The sequence below is a fragment of the Ixodes scapularis genome, unplaced genomic scaffold (genome assembly GCF_016920785.2).
Source record: "Ixodes scapularis isolate PalLabHiFi unplaced genomic scaffold, ASM1692078v2 PGA_scaffold13__105_contigs__length_92229423, whole genome shotgun sequence".
In the NCBI taxonomy this organism is placed as follows: Eukaryota; Metazoa; Arthropoda; class Arachnida; order Ixodida; family Ixodidae; genus Ixodes; species Ixodes scapularis.
Window position 1 is genome coordinate 58174815 of NW_024609839.1, and position 22662 is coordinate 58197476.

At 46.9% G+C, this 22662-nt stretch overlaps 3 protein-coding genes across 5 annotated transcripts in view; 1 reads left to right on the top strand and 2 right to left on the bottom strand.

The window, feature by feature from the left end:
- LOC115326195 (glutamine synthetase, mitochondrial) overlaps window positions 1–22662 on the bottom strand; it is a 70180-nt gene continuing 47518 nt past the window's right edge. For both annotated transcript variants that reach the window (XM_040213354.1, XM_040502076.2), the window contains exons 2-7: window positions 19212–19388; window positions 17656–17823; window positions 14620–14769; window positions 12485–12612; window positions 2004–2206; window positions 1–1304 (exon numbers count right to left, since the gene is read on the bottom strand). In XM_040213354.1, the coding sequence (XP_040069288.1) occupies window positions 1016–1304; window positions 2004–2206; window positions 12485–12612; window positions 14620–14769; window positions 17656–17823; window positions 19212–19388 (1115 nt within the window). In that variant the 3' untranslated portion in view covers window positions 1–1015. The remainder of the gene's footprint in view (window positions 1305–2003; window positions 2207–12484; window positions 12613–14619; window positions 14770–17655; window positions 17824–19211; window positions 19389–22662) is intronic.
- LOC115316828 lies at window positions 3220–6236 on the top strand. Of its 2 annotated transcripts, XM_040213355.3 has the most exons (7): window positions 3220–3506; window positions 3752–3923; window positions 4119–4157; window positions 4577–4684; window positions 4948–5001; window positions 5102–5146; window positions 5295–6236. In XM_040213355.3, exons 1-7 carry the CDS (start codon window positions 3368–3370, stop codon window positions 5533–5535), a joined length of 798 nt encoding a protein of 265 aa, XP_040069289.1. In that variant the 5' UTR covers window positions 3220–3367; the 3' UTR covers window positions 5536–6236. The 2 variants fall into 2 exon arrangements, with proteins under 2 accessions (XP_040069289.1, XP_040069296.1); XM_040213362.3 differs by lacking the exons at window positions 4948–5001; window positions 5102–5146.
- On the bottom strand, window positions 8596–12036 carry LOC120842307 (protein ANTAGONIST OF LIKE HETEROCHROMATIN PROTEIN 1). The gene is made up of 4 exons (XM_040502078.2): window positions 11831–12036; window positions 11640–11765; window positions 9688–9847; window positions 8596–8763 (listed from the first exon to the last, which is right to left on the bottom strand). The coding sequence occupies exons 1-4, from the start codon at window positions 12034–12036 to the stop codon at window positions 8596–8598; spliced, it is 660 nt and encodes a 219-aa protein (XP_040358012.2).

Below are 22662 nucleotides of genomic sequence, written 5' to 3' on the forward strand. Positions count from 1 at the left end.
TAACGGTGGCAAAAATAGAAGGACGCCCTTTGTTTATTGGCTACACGAGATACCAATGATTGAAATTGGGATGGATACGCGTGAAGGTAGACGTCACACTCTAAGACAAGGCTTGTGTGCACTTTCTTGCAAAACGTGGAAACAGCCAAGCACGGTGAGCAATAGAAGGGTCCCAGCAAATGATGTAGCTCGAAATCCTTCCTTTTCTGCGTATGGTAGTTCAACAGATTCTGGAGCAAAGGCAGAAAATTGGGCAAGTTTTGGTAAACGTTGTACAGTCTCCAACATTCTGCTAAGGCAGTTTACGCGGTCGTGCAAAACTAGCGTTGGCCTTATGCACTTTATTTTTAGAATGAGCAAAGAGAAAAGGGTAATTTATTCCCTCTCTCCGAGCAAAGTGGGCCTGGCTAAAGTAAATCCTTCAGAATTGCCCGAGATTGCATCGTTGAACGGGTCGTTCATATTCTTGTAGGTTGTGCATGATGGGGACGAACCGCTTATAGAACGCGGACGAAGACGCAAATATGACAGAACACTGCTGCACTTGTAGCTGAAATTTAATAACCGGTAAGGCAGAAAAAAAAGGTTAGTCAGATAAAAAAAAAAAAAAGATATATACAGATTCGCTAAAAAGGCACCGCGTTATTTTCTTAGCTTTTCATCCCCATCGTGGCATGCTCTGTACCGGTCTTTGTTAGCACGATTAGGCTATCGTCACTGAAAGGGTGAGAACGGCAGGGAGGAGTTTCAGTTGTCCCGCCTCCAGGGCGACTTTCCTACCTTCGACAACTCTTCGGCGTCTCGTTCACCTCAAGCGCGCGTGCGCAAGCAAAGCACGGCGGAAGGCATGGAGCGCGTTGGAGGCCTAGGTTTTGAAAGAGACGCCCTGTCCTTCTCACTCTGTCAGCGACTATAGTGTAAATTTTTAGAGAGCAGGTGGCGTTCAGGGTTCTTCACGGAAAATTATACTGCTGGATGTCATAAAAGTGTTTTCGAAAACGCGTATAACTCCGAGTCAGGCGTCGAGACAGACGGTTTTCACCAAGGTCTCAGTCGCGCGGTAAGGCTCCACGTTCGCTCCCGGCCTCCTGTCTTCCAAGTAGCCTTTTCCGGCTTCGGCCACCAGACGTGGAACGCGAATACTGCCCAGGCGCGAACATTTGTCGGCTGTGAAGTCTTCGCTAGGAGTTGCTAGCATGCCGGCATTCAGACGTCGGCTGTTGGATTTTCCCTTCTGAGGATCGTAGTTGGTCAGGTGCAGTTCAGATTTTACCTCCAGCTTCTTAAAAGCCTTCAGGATGTACCTGCAAGGATGCCGAGGCGGCGAAGTCAAGATGCGATCATCATTCGAATTAGCATTCTGACTTAATAACTCCATTCAGATTGTCGTACAGAGTTTCAGTGATAGTATATCAGAAAAAGCCTCGCCGACAGGGAACACAGAACCAGAGGTAATAGACTAGTGGTTCAGAAATCGTGAACAGCTCCTGTCAAGAGTTTTCTGCTCCAAGTGTACAGGCTCATAAAGTTCTTTCCTTGCAGAATTACCCGCGCCAAAAAGGCACTAGCTCCGCTCCAGACAGATCTCTAATGTCTAAGGTCAGCACGAATTGCGGTGTCTTCTATAGAATTTCCGCCTTCATGCAAACCAAACTTTCCTGCTGCTGATGGCAGTATAAACCGATGAACATACATCACAACACATCCAGCCACGAGGGCAACATGCATTATTACATCTAAATCATCTACTGGAACCAAGCTCAAATCTGTCCTTTATACTGCCGGAAGTTCCTCTTTTTTATTTCTAGAGAACCTACACAATCTCACAATCTTAGGAACTCCTTCGCGCAAGTTCTCAAGAACCCCTTCGCCACAACCGTCCGACGAGCAGTTACCCAGTCGTTCTCGAAGTTGATTTCGACGAAGACTACCCGATCACAGTTCAAGTTATGCTGTCAACGGTCAAGAAACACAAGAATAATAAAAAAAAAATATTTGCTCACTCGAGGCCACCGTCGTCGCGCATCTGCCTGGTGCTGAAGTTAATGTGTCCTCCGGAGCCGCACAGCTCATTGCTCTGGAAAGGCTTGGGATCGAGCGACACGATCACGCCGAACTCCTCGGCCACTCTGTGGAGGATGTAACGGGAGATCCAGAGATGATCGGCAGCCTGGACTCCTGGTAGAGGTCCTACCTGGTACTCCCACTGTAACCGCGTGGGCGCAGGCCAGAATACAAAACAAAAACGAAACGAATAAGAACCAAGTGTAATGGCACACGAAGGCCACGAAAGTGCCAACGGGAACATCCTTCCGAGTCCTTATGAAACAATAGAACTGTTCGCTATGTCCAAACACTGCCAAAGACTGCATCATACTGGCAGTCTGTAGACATTGTTTGAGGCGTATTTCTTCCATGTATGGCAGTCCTGTCGAATTGGTCTTTCAGACCAATTCGACAGGACTGCCAGGTGGTGACAGGTGGTGACTTGCCAGGTGGTGACTTGCGCCACCTGGCAAGCAAGTTCCATCTTCCGCCTAAACAAGGCCTAGCGCTAATTTTAAGGAGTTACATCCTCTCTGCTATTTGTATTCATCACCCTATAATTTGGCTTGGGATAGACGCTGCACTCCCAATTTGGGAGTGAGCGCCATCTTCCAAAAACGCTTTTTGCGCTTGTCACTGGAGTTCGCTTTTATTAAAAAGAAATCCGGACGATGGCGCAAATAATTTTAAATAATAAAGCAAACTATGAAAATGTTAGAGGAAGTGCGGTTAAAATCAAAGAATGAACAGGAGTTTCGACCGCCGAATTGGCTTATAGTAATATATTACTATAAGTGTTAGTATTAGGGATAATATGTTTTCGATAATAATTTGCCTAGGTGGCGCAGATCATATGCTGCGGTTATACCTTAACAGTCTGACCGCGGTTTTGGGGGAACGCAGTATAGTGAATGATAATAAAATAAAAACCCCACGTAAGCGATTTGGCGAGCGACGAGACACGCGACGGCGACGAGGACCCGTTTTCGCTCTGTCATCGCGCGAAGAGGCAGTCCGCATGAAAGCGACCGGAGCAAGCGACCAAGGCGATGAGCGACGTTTTCCAGAAGTCTAAAGGCCCGTTCACACTTGCGACAGTCGCTAGAGCGACCAGCGACTAGCGACTACTTTTTGGTCGCGGAGCGACCAAAACGCGTAGCTACCGACCGCTTTTGGGCAGTCGCTCCCTGACCGATTTCTCAAGTCGCAAAAGCGAGTCGCGGGACGGCCGAGCCAATCACAGCCTCGCCGGAAGTGATGCGTGCGTTTGTTTACATCCGGCACTGCTTCCCGCGGGAAATAGCGACGCGCGTTAGCTGGTATGGAGTTCTGCGCCGAGGCTCTAATCAATGCTGTGAAAGACTATGCATTTCTTTACGATAAGCGGCACCCCGACCACAAAGATCGGGACAAAAAGCTGCAGGCCTGGACCGAGATCGGCAGCATTTTCGGCATGGCAGGTACGTACAATATCACGGTCGAGGGCGCGCACATATAGCCGTTGTTTTACGTTCCGAAGAAGCATTAAGTTTTTTTGTATTTTCCTGCCGGCGCCTTTAATCAGAAAAAAACTTTCAGCCGGCTCGGGAAGGTGTTGATTATTCTCCGTTAAGTTCGCACCGTACTTTTTTCTTTTTGTCTTTAAACAACAGGAGCAAAAGAATTTCGTCCGCGGTAACATAGTGAGCATTCCTTTATTTTCCAGGGCTAGAATGCCAAAAAAAGTTCAAGAATCTGAAGGATGTGTACTACAGGACAAAAGCGGCGGTTAAAGGAAAGTCCAAGAGTGGCGCTGGGCTTGCGGATATCCCGACTGTGAAGTGGGCACACTTTGAAGAGATGGCAGGGATCGTCGAGCCATTCTCGCAGTCTGCCGTGTAAGTTGTAGTTTAAACCAGGCATGATTGCTGCTTCATGAAGGAGCACACAACGTTTACATGTACCTACTCCGAAATTTTATGGCTGTGTTTTTCAGATGTGTATTCAGCCAAAAATACCTGCCATGTTAAACATCAGTATAGTTATGGGTTCTTGTGTACTTGCCACTACCTAACTACACACATTTCCTACAGGGTGTACTGCAGCCTACAACATGAAGAAAAAAGCTCAAGGTAAGCAGCATTCTAACCTATCTCTGTGGTTGTAAAAGCCAACTTCGCTTCTGGGCAGCCAAAAAACACAAACTATAACAAACTTTATTTTACAATGCTGCAACACAAGTATATTATGTTGCGAGTTAAGAACAGCAGGAGAGTAGAGAGGAGGAAATCGCCTCTCCCCATGATTGGTAGTTTCCTCTTTTCCACTCCCCTCCTCCAGCATCCGCTCTGCAAACGTGGGGAGAGAGGGGAGGCAGTTCCGCTATGCTTCCTCTGCTGCAGACTATAAAAGCTGATGCCATCCAGCAAGCCCATTTAGTATACAAAAATATCAGAGAGCAAGGATAAATCATATAAGAAAAGGACTATTCAAATTTTAAAACATTTCAAGAAACTCTGACATTAGAAGTGAAACATTCATTAAATTACAGCTCCACAAGCACGAGTGAACAGCCATCGCCGCAAGCACAGGAGACGGGTCCCTCAACCGCCTCAAGTTCAGTTGTTGGCTGTGGCTTGGAGGAGTCACCTGCACATGAGTAAATGAAAATTCACACTGACAGGATGTGCACTGCTTTTCTGAACTGAAAACGTTGATGTGCACACACGCTTTACGCATTTAGTGACATTACGCATGTAGTAAGGTGTTTGAAGCGTTGTAAAAAGTATTACATCAAAATATATCACAAAAAGTGTTGTATGGGAAGAAATCAGCTAGCTACTGTCGTCCTTAGGTCGAAAAGTGATATTTTAATCTAAAGACAGGTGTATTAGCTGTGCCCTAAAAACGCAATTCTTGTAGGTCCTTCATGAATGCAGAGCCCATATCACCAGAGGAAGGGCTACCTGCTGAAAGGTAGGACTGCGTTCCTTCTACCAGTTAACCAGGCTGAAGCATACGTTTCTAAAAGAAGTGTTTCCTCGTATAACAAGCAATTATTTGTTCTTTTTTTCAGGCCGCAGACAACACAGAAACGACAGAAGAGGCGCAGATCATCACAGTATATACATTTTCTGCTTTTAGTACAACTTACATTCCGCAGCCGTTCTATGCAACAAAGCGAAATACGTGTAACAATTTAAATGCATTAAATTGAAGAGTTGTTGCTTCCAGTACTGTACTGAAAAATGAAATATTTCCTTTTGCAGGGATGCAGGAGAAGGCCGCAGCCACGAGTTGGTGGAGGCCTGTGTCGGCCACCTTGGTGCATTAAGAGCGCTGAGGAGTGAATCAAAGAGAGATGAAATATATCATTTCTCCATGCGACTAGACTGCCGCCTCAGGGCCATTCCAAAAGATAGATCCCAAAGTATCATGAACAGTTTTGACAACATGCTATATCACGAAGAGCAGGAGTGCAGGGATCTGGGGCTGACCGATGTTCTATAAATCACAGTATTGGTAGGCGTAGTGGAAATTTATTGAAAGAATTTTGGAACTTATTTTACACTATGGGGCACATCTCGGCCAAATATTTTGAGTCCCACAGCAGAACAGGGTTGTAAAGTGGACCTAGGTACAAGCAACTATGTCGGTAGATACCTTGTTTATGTAAGCCACAAACCTAAGAAGTATTATTTATTTGTGTCTCTTGGTTGCAATTCCAGTAGTTTGTCGCTATGACAAGGAAGTAAAACATTGCTCAAATGACCACAAACATATTGCAAAGACAATGTTGTTTAATTGTCATGCTGTGATTTTACCTCAGGGTTTCTTTATATCAGTGTTTCCCAAACTGGGTTTGATTGACAAAAGGCGAGGGGTGGGGGGGTCGTGGCACGCTTGAGTTGCGGAGTAGGAGCGTTTCGGAAACACTGCTTTATAGCTATGTTCCCTGCTGTCTTATCTTAGTGCAATATCATGGCAATTTCCATTTCCAAGGAGGCGATTTGTTGGCACAGAGGTTTGGTTCAACAGTAACAGTACAATTTTTACACTTTTTAGCAAATAGTCAAGAACGTGCAATTAACCATATTTCAATTATCTATTTTATTTATTCAAGAAATAGGGTCCTTGTTATCTGTCGTGCACAAAGAAATGAGGATGAGATAAACATTACCTTTGTTCAATAAAAGCATTGCAAATGTCGGCATACCTTTGTTTACTGCGGGCGACAAGCAATCCTGTCGTCCTGCCAGGGGACTGCACCAGCTGTCACAAAGTGATGCGCTAACTTGGTGCGCACAGTGCGAGCATACCTTTAAGAAAACATATTAAAAGCATCCATATTACTCCTTTGTTTCGTTTCCCCGAGCGTAGTCTGCTCATATGCTAAAAGATATGAACATTTATAAGTGATTCTGTTAACAGCCTGTATTTCTGCATCGAGGGTGTATCTGTGATTATAGTGATGACCAAAAAGAAAGTCTAAACTTCTCTTTTAACATAACGGTGATGACAGGACCATCAACACGATCGAGGGCTTGAAGCATAGGAGTGCCGTTGCCTGCAACTGCATTGCTATGCTTCAATCCCTGGACATAGACATGTTTAGGTGGCAGGTGTCTGCTTCGAATAGGCTGCTACTTGTAGCCAGCTGCCTTCGAAGAATTGAGCTAATGCCCCGTGCACCACCAATGCAGCTGGGCTATCTGCTACATGCACTCTTGCACACGAGGTATCTCGGAACAATGCCGATTCGCCTCAAATGGCACCTCTATGTTTGAAAAATTTTAGACAGTAATCGGAAGACCATTTCGCTGATCTCGTCCCTATTCATGACATTCACTTTCAAACGCACAGCAGCGTGGGCCTCTACGATAAGGGCTGTTGCCTCTCTACAGTGTTGCGGCTCTCCCGAGTCAATAAGCGTCACTATCATTATTTGCCTGTTCCTCTGATACCAATATACTCTTAAAGCAATAAGCTCTATATCATTAACTCCCCAGTCTATCATTATCTATAATTGAGATACTATTAGCCACATACTGTTTCGAGTTGTAGCCAGCTGCTGGTGCTGCCACCAGGGCAGAGCTTGCCGGAGGGTCATTCCTCCAGCTCCCAAGCTTCAGCCGCCCCTGCCAGTCTTCAGTGTCCGTTAAGCCTACCGGGCAATATGATGCAGCAGAGACGGTAGACTCCTTCAGCAGATAATTATGCAGAGCTACACACGCACCAATGATCCTATTCACATTTTCGTCATTTGCCTTGAATGGTCGTCGCAGGATTCTCCACTTCTGGGCTAAAATGCCAAAGCTATTTTCAACCACTCTGCGGGCCCTGCTTAGGCGGTAGTTGAAATTCTTCGTTCGTGCAGCTCGGCCTTCTGCAAGGCTTCAGCCTCGGGGTCTGGGTTTGGGTCTGAAGGAGGCTGCAGACCTGCATAAACATGAGTAGTGCAAAATCATCGACCATAGGTACTCAAAATTTTCGATTTTGAGAAAGGCATAATTGATTGATAGGCAAGCAATGCTTCACACCCTATGCGTTGAGGCAGCAAAGTGTTGCAGGAGCCTACATACGTTGTAAACGACAATAAAACACCAAAACGGGCTTGAGTTGAGCTAGCTGGTACGTGAAAAATAGAAAAGCGGTATGTATGTCCTTTCGTAATCTTAAACGTTAAACTGGCCCTTTCCATTTAACAATAAAACTACAGCACCATCTGCATCACATGGTTAAGCACGAAATGGATGGCTCCGACTGAGGGGTGGGGACATCCAAAGGAGTACAAAAGCTCAAGGAGCCCCTGAGGGCACTTCAGGAATGTCAGAGTTCCTAGTTAGCTCGTTTGAGAATCGAGATCGTGGACAATTCCGCTTTTGGCTTCTGGATGGCACCATTACGTTTCGTTTAAGTGCGGCCTACACACGCCTGGGTATTTCACTAGGTTCCATGAGGTGAAGGAAGGAGACGCACACCCGAGAGTCATTAGCAAGGTGGAGCAGTAGTACAGTGAGCTGTATTAAACATGACGCTTGCAAGATGTAATGCACCCACCTTTCCTTGGAAAAGGCCTCATCATGTAGGTTTTCAAGGGAAAGGCCTCGTCACCGACAAAAAAAAAAGGAAGCGGCCCCTCCCTCCCGACGTCCTGTTCTTGGGGTGTGCCCATTTGTTCAAGCTGCAGCTGTTCTTGGAGGGTGCATCTTGAAAAAATACCACCGTCGCTCTCACTCCCATGGTGGCCCAGTTCCACGTAGAGAAACCTAAATAACAGACAAAAGGAAGAGTTGCATGCTTCTATTATGCTGTGATGTGGGTCATGTTACTATGCTTCACCCCATAATCCCTGCAAACTGCATATGACCGACACACATGCAGCCTTGCTTGTGTCTTTTTTTTAAACCCCACAATAGGAGCTTAAAAGTCCCTGCATAATCCATATCTGCTGTAGATAGTTCGCACACCATAAAATATCAACTTTTAAACCTGTTCAGCGTGCGGACGGAGAATATGATATTTGTCATGCTGAAAAAGCCATCTAAAGTTGTCATACGAGAGACACACTTACCTATACCGCGCGTCACTGACAGCGAGCAGTGACTTGCTGAAGCCACCTTTATAGTTCCTGTCAAGGCTCCCAGAGTTATTGGGACACTCTATGGAAACGTGCTTCCCATCGATGGCCCCGAGGCAATGAGGGAAGTTCCACCTCTCCTCGAACTCAGCTGCAACCTGTATTAGGAGATATCGAACAATGTTCTTTTTCAACATATGAATAAAGAATTGTAAGCTCTCCTAGTTTTACCATTTTTTCCCTCATGATACAAGGATAAATAATTTTTCAAATGGTTAAAAGTGCAACACATATACTCTCTTCTACCTTCAGTCAGAACGCAATGGATGGAGTGTTGGGAGAGCATCACGTGACTGTCCAGTTACGCAGAGCGACACGCGGAGCTCAAGGCCACATGATACTCCCTCAGCGCTGGGTTGGCTAGGATATCTCCTAGCATCCAATGCGCTTGGACCGAAGATGAAACGAAGTATAGCATGATCACAAAAAGTGTTTCGCCCATATGCTTTCAGCTTCAAAATTACCAAGTACAAGGGGGTAAGGTATGCTACATACATCCTGGTGGTCTACTGAACAATGGCAGTTATCGTCAAACGCATGATGACAACTGCGAAAAGATGGCGGTGCCCAGTGCATGCTTATGTCATTATTGTCACATTTGATCAGGTCGTGCAACGAGTAGTCAGGAAACTCAGGATAGCATACAATATGGCTACAGCCCGGGGCAGGGTGGGTAAGTGGGTGGGTGGGGTGGGGGGAGCACGGAGCATTTCAGACTGTGAACAGGATTTTTAAGCCCCTCCATCTCGTCGGTTTCAGTGCATCTTGCCTCTTTTGCTACAGCTTATTTGCACTTGGTGCCAGTTCGATTACATCTGGGCATGTAATAATGATAATGAATAAAGCATGCTCTCTGCATTTTAAAAGAGTACTCTCACTGCATGTTCTCTCTTGTATTAGTTCAACTTCCTCCCTCTGTGCAAGTTACTGGTATCCCCCAGTCGTTGCATGGTCTCCTTTAAGCATCTTTGTTGCGGTTACTGCTTTCAAATTAGTGATTGCAGCAGGACGCCTTAGCATACCCTAAGCCATTCGTCGGCGGTCTGCGGGCAGATCAGATAGAGGGGCCTCAAGATGTCCCACAAAGCTGCGCAGACGTCGGAGACCACGGAGCAAGCAGTGGACCTTCCAACCAGGAAGTCGTAGGACAGGGTCCTCAACGAATGGCCTGCTGCTAGAAACCTGCCAAAGCAAAGAAATAATGCAACACTTGGAACAAAAAATTGTAACTGCAGTTAAAGCACAGTAATAGGAGCCAGCGGACGACCGATTATTACCAGATAAAAACCTTTGTTCGAGGCACATGCAGTTGTATCAGTGCAAGAAATGCAATCACAAAAGTACATGATATGCCGTCCTGTGCCCAGCCCACGGCGATTTCTCAGGGGATCACAGAACCCCCTGATTTTGACGGGGGGTCTGAAAACCCTTTGGGTAGTAGACCCAACCGTAGCACACCTAGCGGGTAAGTTGAGAGCTAAACCCATGGGTACAACATTAATTATATGGGCGTGTTCCTGATGCAGCGTTCGGCTGTGTCAGTGTCACGAAATTCGATGGTCTTTTCTTTCTTTAGTTTGTTATGGCTCGCAAATGGGTTCAGTTCTCGCTCGCTCAATGAATCGAGCCAATGCCTGAATAGTACGGCGAGAGAAGGTTTCCTCCACACAACCAGATGTTTTTCTCAGTTCCTGGGCCTATGTTGTGGGGTCGCATTGCGCTCAAGCTTGGTTGCCCGAGCTCTGCGACTACAAACCGTCACTTTGGGAAGGTCGTGGAAGGACCGTGGCGGTGGTTTATTCTTTCGGGGAAAGGGGAGGGGGGGGGGGGTGATTTCGGTTTCTGGTGAAATGTTCAGGGGCTACATAAACGGCTATTTTTCTGTTTTTTTACGTGAGAAGAGAGGGAGTTCCGGGGCGGACCAGGGCACCGCTTGTTGCCTTCTCCGTTATCTCTCTTCGCGAGTTTTTGGGAATCTTTTAATTGTTTTAGGGCTTGTACTATTTCAGCATGTTGTTGGCTTTTAAACATTTAGAAAGAGGAGGCACATAGGGCAGACACAGAGGGAACAATCATTTTATTTCAACCATATTTATTTTCGATTTCAAGCACGGTGCCCAACCACTCCGTGGGAAGAAGGAAAGGGGAAACGCTTGGGGGGAACGAGTGGGAAGGGGAGGCGAGAGGAATGCAAGGTGAATTGCAAGGAGGTTTTAAGAGGGAGGGAGGGACAGTCGACTCGTCTCAGGACAGTCGAGCACTTTGCTTCATTTCTTAGTTTGCGTACTAGCGAGCTCTGGTTCCCGGCTGCATGTTGCGCCTCGAGCGGCGTTTTGTTTCCCAGGTTTAGTTTTGAGGATTTCGTTTTGTTTCTTCGCAACCGCACTGCCCAAAGTTTCAAGATTTTTTTTTTTTTTTCGTCCTCCTGTTTGGTTGATAGTGGTCCGTTGGTAGAACTTTCCTCCTGTTTGGTTGCTAGTGGTCCGTTAGTAGAACTTTATTTTTATGACTATTATATTTCTTTGTTTTTGTTTCCTTCTCTTCGTGTTGTTGCCTTTCTGCTGACTTTATACCGGGCGTGGACCTTTTGCTTGTCACCGTTCCGAACTTAGCATTTTAATTTTCAAATTCTGTTAATTAATTTCTCGATTTACATCCATGTTTGAATTTGAATTTTATTAATTTTCTCGTGACAGTCAGCCAAACGCTCGCTATGTCAGCGTTTGGATGCCTGTGCACGTTATTAAAGGCAACCTGCTTATCAAAATATGGCCCACTACCCTACCTACCCACCTATCCCCCCCCTTGCCACCGGGGGGAGACTTTAAGCCCTGCGCACATTTCTGCTGGCGTTTATTTGTTCATAATGTTGTATGCTACTGTGCACCTGTGGCACACCAGGCACAGCTCGTAATACCTCTCCGTCCTCACATACCCTTCATGTGACTTCACCCTTTCTGTAACGATACCTCACCTCAACGTCATGGCCAGACGAGCAGAGGGGTCAATTGCCTTCCTGTAGCGGGTGTTCTTCTTGCTGATCCTGTCAGCCAACAGCTCTAGCAGAGTGTCGAAGGTCCGCGGCGGCATTCTGATGAAGCTAAGATGAAATATCCATTTGATCATCTGATAGGCACGTAATTGAATCTAAAGAGCATAACTCACTCTCTGTAGTAATCCAGATCGCGCGCTCGAAGCTCAGGAAGGAGGCGGCTCGCGTGGCCGGCGACTTCGCGAGAGCGCAAACACGGGCGCACCCACCATCGCCGCTTTTTTCCAGTCGGTATCCCTCTCGTCAGCGCAGACAGCGCTACAGACGACAGGATGGCTACAACCTCTTCCTCTTCACTCAATCCGTCAAAGAGATCCATTACATTAAACGCCAACCGGTCAACCTTTCGGTTTATCTTTAAAGGGAACCAAAAGCGACGGCTGGGGGAAAACGAAAACAAACGGGCGGGAAGACGACGACGGACGACGGCTCCCGTGGAACCTCATACAGAACGAGAGCGTCCGAGAAGCGAGCCTGGCGACTCGTCGGTCGCTCAATCAGGTGTGAACACTGGTGGTCGCCAGTCGCTTGTCGCTAGTCGCTCCAGCGACTGTCCCAAGTCGCAAGTGTGAACGGGCCTTAAAAACCGAGCGGCGCGACGAGCGACCTCCGTCGCTCGTCGCCGACTGTCGTCGCTTGTCGCCGTCGCTCGTCTCGTCGCTCGCTAAGTCCCTTACACGCGGTTCAGCCTTAAGGCAAGAAAACAAAACAAAGGTCAATGATGTAATTTTTTCTAAAAAAAAAGAACTCTCAATTTCAGCCGTCACCTGAGATAAGACGACTTCTGCATTGGTGCCAGAAATTTTGACGCCAGCGTAAGCGCAGGCCTTGAGGTGGGCGTCCGAGATTTGCCTTCCAACCACGTTGCCGACGCCAACCCCAAAGAAGTACGGTCCTATAAAACATTAAAAGAAACAATATGTCAGAATTTACAGACACAAAAAAAGGCCGTCACAGCATCTGATCCTAGCCCTTTCAAACACTATGTACAGTACATCTAAAACTCTTTCTTTATTTTTTTTTTTTGTAAAAAGGGGGGGGGGGGGCGATATTGTATATATTGAGTCATTTTAACAATTTTAGCGGAATTTTATACTCTGTCTGGCAGACTTTGACGCAGTTCAACTACTCTACTCAAACTACTGTAGTTTAACTACTTTTCCGAGTAACTTGGTAACTTTCAATTACAACTTTATTTGGGTAATTAGTAGTTTAATTTAACTATACATTTTTCAGGTAACTCCTGGTCAAATTACTAACTACTTCTGAAATTTAGTGCTAATTTTGCTCATCACTAAAGTTTGAGCGCAGAAATAAATAAGGCGCCGGCAGAAGAAGTGGCATTCCCAAACAAGGGGCCCCCTCACATTCCGTTCCCACACACTTATACTCGGCAGCCGTAGAAACCGCATAGCAGGCGTATTTGGGCCAAGGTAACGACGAGCAGCCAAAACATAACACCGGTGCGCACGAACGTAGGAAGAGGTGCTTAACAAGTCTTGGTCGGGTATTGACCTAATCCGCACCTCCGGCTCCAACCGTGAAAGACGGGTTGTTGTTTTCATGTTGTCTGCCTTTAAGGCCCTGTCACACTGAGGCAACAGTTGGACAACTCTATCCGGCAACAGGAGGAAATTGTGTTTGCCGGCGACCCTGTCACATCGCGGCAACAACAACAGTAGGGCAACATGTTGCTGCCGCCCGGCAACCGTGTTGTCCGACAACCCTGTCACACCGCGCTGACGGCGGGGACAACACAGGGAACGCTCCGCCATCTTGATTGTTTAGCTTCGTTCGTGTGCGGCGCGGAGTCGCTGGAAATGTGACTACAAAGTGCTAGTGCGTTCGAAGGGCCGGAAATTACCACGGTACGACATCAACCAGTGACCGCCCATGACAAAATGTTTTGTGAGGGAGAGGGGGGAGAAGAGGTCCCAGCAAAATTGAAGATTTCGGGGGGGGGGGGGGGGGGGGGAGGGGGCCGGGCCCCCCTGGCTACGTGCCTGATTTCGTTGCACGTTGCTTCAAAACGTAAGACGTAAAAATCTTCAAACAAATGTACGGGTATACCTTTGAGTCAAATGTTTTTCTCTTCCGTGGTGGTCTCTGTTTTCTTTTCTACCTGTGCTCCTCATATTTTATACCTGCCCCCCCCTCCCGCCTACTTTAAGAAAACAAATAATGCCCGCGTATTTCTATTGCTGCTAGCCTTCTAGGGGATCTTGCCATCTATAGAACTGGTAATTTTTATTGACCAAACCTTAACAATTTATCGACCAAACCTTAACAAAGCAATATGCCATCAAAAACGAGCTTCTACGTTACTTTCATCCCGGGTAATTCGAAGGTACGGGAGTGTGGCGCATACGAAACAGTGGCGAATTTCAGTTAGCCCCGAGTCGCGGTCGCTCTGCTCGTACCAAAGACACGGTGTTTGCTGCTGACACGATGGCAGACTTATCTATACGGGCACGCCCGAGGCATGTAAGTTTGTGTATGACCAATGTGACAGAAACACCACACGAGGAAGGATGGATGGATGGACGGTAATGGCCATTTACCCTTTGTAACAGGCGGTAGCTTGCGCCACCTAGCGTTAAACAGTGTCGGCAGACTGCCTTTTGTATGACGCGTTAAAAGTACGACCGCAGGGCCTAAATGTTATCTGCTGGGCTGTGGAGCGCCTTCTGAGCATGTACTGTTGCTCTGTTTGTGCAGTATGCCAGACGCTGCACATGCGTCGGCAGCTCAGCGACTCAGCATTTTTCGCCCGGGTGATAAGCGATGCAAATGTCTATACTTTTACAGTTATCGTGAACTGATATGACTTGAGCCCGCACAGTGAAATCTTTCCTTTCTTTTGTTACGATTAAAGGGGATATCATTTTCATCTACCACTTACCCAAGGGTCTGATAACGTTGTTGTCTTTGGGCCAACCTAACGGAATCTTATCTGTGTCGAGAAGCACGTACTCCTGCTCGATGCCAAACCACGGATCTTGGTTGGCAGCCTCCTTCATGGTTTTCTCGCACGACCAACGGGTGTTCGTTTCTAGAAAAAAAAAGTATAGTTAAGCACTGTGGCGCCCGGGAATACGTAACTGTCGCAAGTTCACCAAAGGCCAACCTATATCGCGTGTTGTGATCTTGCCGCAACGCGAGCTTAGCAAGGATGGAGTGCCACACAATATTAGAACTTTAAGCCCGTTCATAAAAACAGCGTGTCTCCCCCCCCCCCTCCCTCCCCCTCCCTCCTCCCACAAAAAAAATTAAATTTGTTTTTGTTTTTTTTTATTATAAAAATAAAGTAGGCATCAGCAAACGCTCACTAGAACATCAAAATGTAGCGAAAATCGCCTATAACTTTTGAATGAGATAACGATTTGTTCTAAAACTTTGGCATCTGGTCCAGAGAGCCCAGCATTAGGTCGGAGGCTGAGTGTTCGGCATGTGCAGTTATTTTTCCGAAAAAAAAAAAAAAGAAAACACTGTAAAATGTTTTCGGGGGCACCCTCCTGAAAAGACAAAAAATATAAAGTGACCACACGAGTGTTTCTGGTCTCACTTTTTCTCACTACTCTTATGATTACGATTACTTGACGGTGATGTTTTACTTTCAGGCAATTTGTGTTCGCTGTCCCATCAATTTTAAGGCAAAAAAAAAAACGCTGCCCTTGAAGTTTTTCTACGAAACCTTTAAATACATTACAAAAATTAACACAAACCGCTATTTTTAACGATCAAACTATATGTGTCAAGTCGCGCAGATCATTCAATGAAAATCGAAGAAACATTCTGTGGTCGCACCACCTACAAGATATATTAAATTTATGTTTCGCACAATCACCGAGTGCAGTGCACTGTCCGAGTTTGCAAAGTATTAACATGGGACCGCTACTTTCAGGAAGTGATTCGTAGTTTTAACTGGTTCGTTTTTAATTTGATTTTCTGTTTAATTAACAGCATTTACTGATTTGTTAGGTGTTCATGTTTCACAGACGAGTTCTTTTTCATTATACTAGGCAATATGTGCTTAATTAGGGTTTTGTGTTTTTCGGTAAATATCGATAAACCCCGAAAAATAACCTCCAAGTCAATTTCATAAAAATATCCAAGAAACCGAAAAGAGCTGCCCTTGAGTAAGAAAAGAGTAATCTACGGAAAAAGCAAATTTGTTTACAATTTTGTTTGTATCTTTTTTTTTTTTTTTTTACTTGAAACACATATTTTATTAAACTACCCGCAAGGCTTATTCTTGATTCGGAATAACATAGATCTTATCTTGTTTCATTTTCTTATCGGTACAAGGACGTTTTACAAAATTTTGTTTTATGCGTTTGTTCCCTGAAATTTGGAGAATCTCATTCCCGTGCCGTTTTCTTCAACACAGTCCCCGACGAACCTCAATTTCTCGTCGGACAACAATAATTTATACCGAATTAACACTGAGTCTGTAAAGAAAAAATAAAGAAAAACTGAAAAAAACATTCCGGAATTTATGGAAAATTGACCCAAAAAAACACGGAATCCTATACTCGCATTCACAGCGAGAACCGTAGTAAAAACAAGTTCGGCTCCTAGCGTAACGTTACTCATTTTCTCTTTCTTGTGTCGCACTAAGATATATGTAGGTCAGTGCCGTACCAACTTGCTTTTGAGTGTGTGTGTCGGGGGGGGGGGGGGGGGGCAAACCAGCCCCCCCCCCGCCTCCCAGGACCGGAGGGTGGTGCCATTGGTATCCCTTAGGCGCCGCCGGCCAGTGTTTGCCCTGTCCAGTGTCGGCTTTTTCAGGGGGGGGGGGGGGACGCATGCCTTGCACCCCCCCCCCCCCCCCACACTCTGAGAACTGGGAAGGGGGGGGGCAAGCGCCCCCTTGCCCCCCGGTTGGTACGCCCATGATGTAGGTGCATCTTAGATTAGCTTTACGTCATTTTACCAAGGCGTACACGTTTCAAAAGCCAAAATCAATGCTTCTTTCTTTGACAACCAAATCTTGTAAAAACTACTTCGCGCAGCGCATAAAAAAATGCGCAAAACAGCCTTAGCCTTTTAAAGTGAGGACGACTATAGCTATACGTTCACGCTGTAGGCATTCACGGCAGCGCCATTGGGGAATTGTAGTAGACCGTTTCCGCAGCCCGCTAAGCTCCCGGATAGCGCTCCGTAATCCTCCACAAGACATTGAACTATGCAGATAAGGCTGGCGGCGCGCATGCGCAGCTGCGGCGTTTTTTTCGGGGATACCGTAGCGGAGGAGAAAAACGGTCTACTACAATTTCCTATTAACGCATACGTTCACGGCGCTACGGGTTGTTTTAACGTAAAACGTTCTTCGGCTAAATGTTCGGCATCATCGTGAAGCCCATATAAAATCGTGGCATCGAGGCCCGACAATGATTGGTTGACGAGTGGGAAAGAGGAGTGAGGGGTTCGACGCCGATTGGTTAACGGGGAGGTCATGTGACCATAGGGGTAGGCAAGGAGGAGGAGTGAGGTAAGCGAGAAGGAGCTCGACCACCTGTGCGCACTAAGGGAAAGGAGTTTGAAGAGTATATGGAAAGCTCTGGAAGATAGCCAGGTTTATCAGCTTGATTAGCGGTAGTACCGCTTCATTCTAGGAACAGCTATCAAGTGTACACTGTACGCGTTAAACTAACTGATGAAGAGTGCCGTGAACGTAGGCGCCTGGCGTCTGAAACTCTGAGTATCGCTAAGCGTTTGAAGTGGTAGAACGTTTCACGTATGAAACACAATTTCTTAGTAATTCGACATATTTTGTTTTTGTAAATAAAGTACTATTAATAAACGATAGGAGTGTTTTCGAATCTTTGCCGTTTCTGTCGTATTTTAGGACTCTGCCATTCTTTGTGACCTTGGAGGCGACGAATAGCTTGCAAAGCCTTTTCAGTCCAGTTTGGCCAAGCGGTGCTTTGCTTACCAGGGGGTCTTCGGTCATGCAGGAGGGTCTCGCAGAGTACCAGTTTATTCCGACCTTTCAAAAATGGATCTCTGAACAGGGCCACGGGAACCAGAAACATTTCGGACTTGGCGCTGGCGTCCGCCCATTGGTACGTTCCTAGCCCGCAGTACGTCCACTCGGGACAATCTGCCGCGATGAAGAAAAAGTTTGTCAGTTGAAATATTTTCTGGCAAATCTTTTTTTCCAGCGTGTTCAGAGTGTGAAACACACTCTCAACATGTGCTGTAGCTCTCTCTTGTGGATATTAGACGCCGAGCATTCGTGCACAGCGCAATGACTCAGCATTTTCGGCCTGGATAGTAAGCGTTAAAGAGGTGGCTTAAAGTTTCCGAAAAAAAAAAAGAACCGGGTTTTTCGGCCCAGATAATAACTAAATTGTATATCGCAGCAAGCCTTAACCCCGTGCTAATGCGAAGCTAGTGGTTGGGATAGAACGCCAAAGTTTTAGAACATGACGTTGCATGGAGAAAAAAATAATTGAGAAAAACGAAATTTAATTATGAGCCGACGTCCACCTAAGCCTAATATCGTCAAAACAAGAAATAATATTGCCAACGCTTGCGAGATTTATATCAGTGAAAAACGCTGGTCAACAAGAAAAAGAATAATGTTTTTTTTTTCTTTCTGGCAAGTTTATTTCACTGCAATAGGTGCTACAGGCGCCCACAAAGTTGATTCTTGTTTTGACGACATTAGTCTTATAGGTGGATGTTGGCTCATAGCGAAATTTCGTTTTTCTCGATTATCTTTTCTGATCCAGGTAACGTCATGTTCTCAAACTTTCGCGTTCTATCCCAACCGCTAGCGTCACATTCCCACAAAGTTTGAACTTTCTGCGATGCATAGTTTAGTTACCCGGTCCGCAATACAAGGTTCTCTATTTTCGTTAACTTCTCGTACCTTTCAGCGCTTATCACCCAGGCGAAAAGTGTAGAGTCGACTGGGCTATAGAAACGTAAGCAGCATCTGATATTACGCAGAAGAGAGCAAGTGTGCGTGCTCAAAACGGGCTCCACGGCAAAGCAGGCAAAAGATGGTAGTAGGCAGGAGGCGATTATTGGAAAGGGAAAATGTCCTTCCATGTGCACCAAAAAAGAATGCTATCATTAAAAACGCAAACAGTTCGAGAAGGAGTATGTAGTAATGGTACGACATTATATACCGAAAAAAAAGTGTGCGTGAAAACATATACGTGCTATAGGCCATTATTCGTCACGTGGATTATGAATGGAAGGAAAAAAAAAACGCAAGCAGGCTAATAAGGTAAGTACATTTAAAAAAAATCCAAGACGGAGAAAAAAAAACGGACAACCACTTACAACGTATCAAACTCCGAAAACACGTGGATCATTGCGGAAACTGCCCTCCTTGTACACTAAAATTTACAATTTACTCTTCAACTCGTGAAACTCAGAAATCCCAAAAGTGAGATTTTTTTGCTAGGATTAAGGCGTCTGAATTGGTTCGAACAATTATATTCCGCGATATGTTCAAGCTCCCTGCTTGGAGCGTACCTTTAGCGGTCTTGGGTTCGAAGTCCAGCGTTCTCGTCTTGGCCCGGACATTTTCCAAGGTTCCATCCACGAAGACGTAAGTGACAAAGACCACGTCATCGGGCTGTTCCAGATCCAGGTACTTCCTCAGGATCTCGGGTTTTGCAGAAGCCATCCGTCCGCGCTCCTCTTCCTCCGCTACGAAGGGGGACACAATACGTAATCGCTGAAATCCCAACACCGGTGCACAGACTTGGCTGAGAGTAAACTCTCGAGCGAGCGCAACGTCAATAGTGGATAACTGACACAACCCGATAAGGTGATTGTGTTCTGAAGAACTTGGCCTTCTTTCAGACAAGAATATGTGAATGAATGCAGGACGCCTTGAAAAAACGTCACGTACTATCGCGGACAATGCGAGCTGAAGCAGACCTGAACCTTTTGAGTGCCACGCTCGGGAATACTCGGACGCGTTTTATAATTTATTGTATTTAGTTAGTTAGTAATACTACCAGTTCCGTTCGTAACTTTAGTAGAAGAATGCGTTAGTTGGTGGTGCAGTTTAGAAACAAACAGTTGTGCAGGTTTCAGCTTCGAATTGCTTCCTGTCCTAACTGGGTTGTCGATTTTACTTTTACGTACAGAGCAATGTTTTGTATTTTGTGATAACACCCGTTGACGGCATGTGAAAATATTTTTTTTTAAGAAGGACTTGTTTTTGCTTTGCTTCGTCGTTCCAGACAGGCCAATCTATGACGTTCAACCTTACGCTTTATGGAAAGCAATGTTTTCTAAAGATTTGTAATAAAATAATTTCACACTAATCAAAATAAAATAATAAAAAAAAACGCTCCGAGTGAGAGAGAGAGAGAAAAAAACTTTATAAACGACTAATAAGATCCAGAACGTTGGGTTCCTTCTCCCACGGCCGGCGTGGTGCCTCCCCTGCAGAGTGGCCGGTGTTGCGTTCGGGAGGGTGACGACCTCAGGCGCGGAACCAAGAGTCGGGGCTGTGGCTCGCTGCTAGCATGGCCCCGAGGAAACAGGCCTGGAGTGGGAGTACTGAAGTAGAACTTTTATATACAGTGAATATACAAGTAGCATGGTCGAATGGTTAATCGGCAATCGGCAGTCGGCAGTCAGCGACTTCGGGCTCTCTGAGCCCATGCTATATAACCCTCCGAAAGCGAGAAGGTCCGCGGAGCGAGAGGAGCCTTCCCCGCTGTTCGAGTGTTCACGAGGTGTCCGAAGTGCGGGGGCGGCTGATGCAATTTCCAGGTGTTCTTTCAGCGAGGGGCAGATGATGTCATCCCTCGACGTTCTTGCCGCGCTCCGGTGGCTGATGTAAGGAGTCGCCGTTCTTGCTGAAACCCAACACCGACAGACCCACACACACACAGGCACGCACACGCACGCCGGTGTTTTCCTTGCGAAGGCTGGCGGTCCCAGATGGTCTCGTGGCCTCCGGGAGACGTTCTGTTTGCGTTTAGAGTCCTCCTCGAAGGCCCCCACCGGCCCAATGACTCAAGGGCCGATCTCAGGAATCTGAACGTGACTGTCAAGCGCCGTTGGTAACAGTTGAAGGCGAACTCCAGGACAGCGCTAAGGAAGCCAGTCATAACACCGGGCGGACTGGGCCGGGCGGCGACTTGCTCGGCTTTTGTGACCGCAGCGAGTTGGATAACGCAGTTGGAGCTGAGCAGCAGGGTCGTCCACTGAGTGTCTCGTTGTGTCAAGTGTCGTGTGAGGGAAGAGGCGGATCGGCGGGGCAGGACCAGAGTAAATGTTCGATCGTGGCCTTGTTGTGTTCGTCGGCGTCCTTTGTTGGATCGTAGCACTTGGTGCATCGGGCCTTGTATAGGTCCGGGAGATAGTGTCTGAGTGTCGCGGGGTTAGGAAGGGTATTCGTCTGAAGTTGGCGCCATAATACTTGTTGGCGTCTGTTGAGTGACTTATGTGGTGGTGGGTATATCTGGCGCTGTAATTTGTAGTGTTGTGTAATGTCATGGAAACTACGAAGTGGTTCCTTATGCCATGGGAGATCCCTCGGCTCGTTATCAATCGGAACGGCTACGCCGACCGCCCCGCATGTGCCGGCCCGGCGAGTCGCATCTCGGGTCGCGGCGTGGGCCGCCTCGTTACCGCCGACCCCCTCATGAGCCTGAGACCAGATTAATGTGATTGGGTGTGTGATTGGAGGCATGATGGATGACTTGAATGTTAGGAGCTTTGTTGCCGATCGAGAGATGCGACCTGAGCTGAAGCTGAGAATGGCCGTCTTGGAGTCACAAATTATGGTGCGTAACGACTCGGACGCGTGGTTCAGGGCCAGGCCGATTGCAGCTTCCTCCGCTCTGGTGGGGGAATCCTCCTTGACTGAGGCCATCACTACAATGCGCCCCGTCCCATCCACCACGGCCAGGGCATAGCGGTCCAGGTGTTCGCTGTAGTTAGCCGCGTCTACGAAGTATACGTCGGGACGCCCAGCGTACAGCTTGTGAAGGGCCTCCGCTCGGGCTTTGCGGCGTTGAATATGGAAGGTCGGGTTCATGTTCTTGGGTAAGGGTGGGATCCTGAGCCGAGATCTAATTTCGGTTGGTATCGGCACGATTAGAGATGCAGTATTTAGAGATATGCCGAGCCTTTCGAAAACCGCTCGTCCGGTCGCCCGCCAGGCGCAGCATCTGAGCAGAGCCTCAAGCAGCTCGTCTACTGTGTTGTGTAGTCCTAGAGCCATAAGGCGGACAGTTGCTGTTTGGGGGGGCAGGCCCAGTGCCGATTTGTACGCCGACCGGAGAAGCAGATCGCATTTGTCCCTGTCGGTCTTTCGTAATTGTAGATACGGCAAGGAGTAGGGGAAGCGGGACTCCACGAAAGCATTGATGAGTCTCACAATGTCTGCTTCCTTTACTCCTCCGCGCCTGTTGGATATGCGTCTGATGATTCGAACAGTCTGGTGGGTGATCGAGTGAATTTTAGCATTACGTCCGTGTTTGGTTTGAAGCAATGAAAGATTAAGCCTAGTATTCGAATGGTTCTGACCCCCGGTATGAATTGGTCGCCTACCTTCAGGTCCAATCGCTGTACTGAGCCTTCTGTGTCCGTGAGACGTGTGCTCTCGTCCTTGATTAGCTGCTCGGATCTATGCGGAGAGATGTCGAGTCCTAAATTCGCGACATATTCATATGTGACGTCTATGGCTGTCTGAAGCGTCTCGTCCATGTCCGCGTCACTCCCCTTGTTGGTTTACATGATGTCGTCTGCGTAAATAGAGTGACCCAGTCTGGGTATTGAGGCCAGCTTACTCGGGAAGTACACCATGACTATGTTGAAGAGCGTATGGGACGGGACCGCTCCTTGCGGAGTGCCTCTGTCCCCTCTGAATATGTGGTCTGACGTGTGTTCCGCGACCAAAATTTCGATCGTGCGGTTTTCGAGGAACGACTGACTGCACGTACGCGAAAAAGCGTTC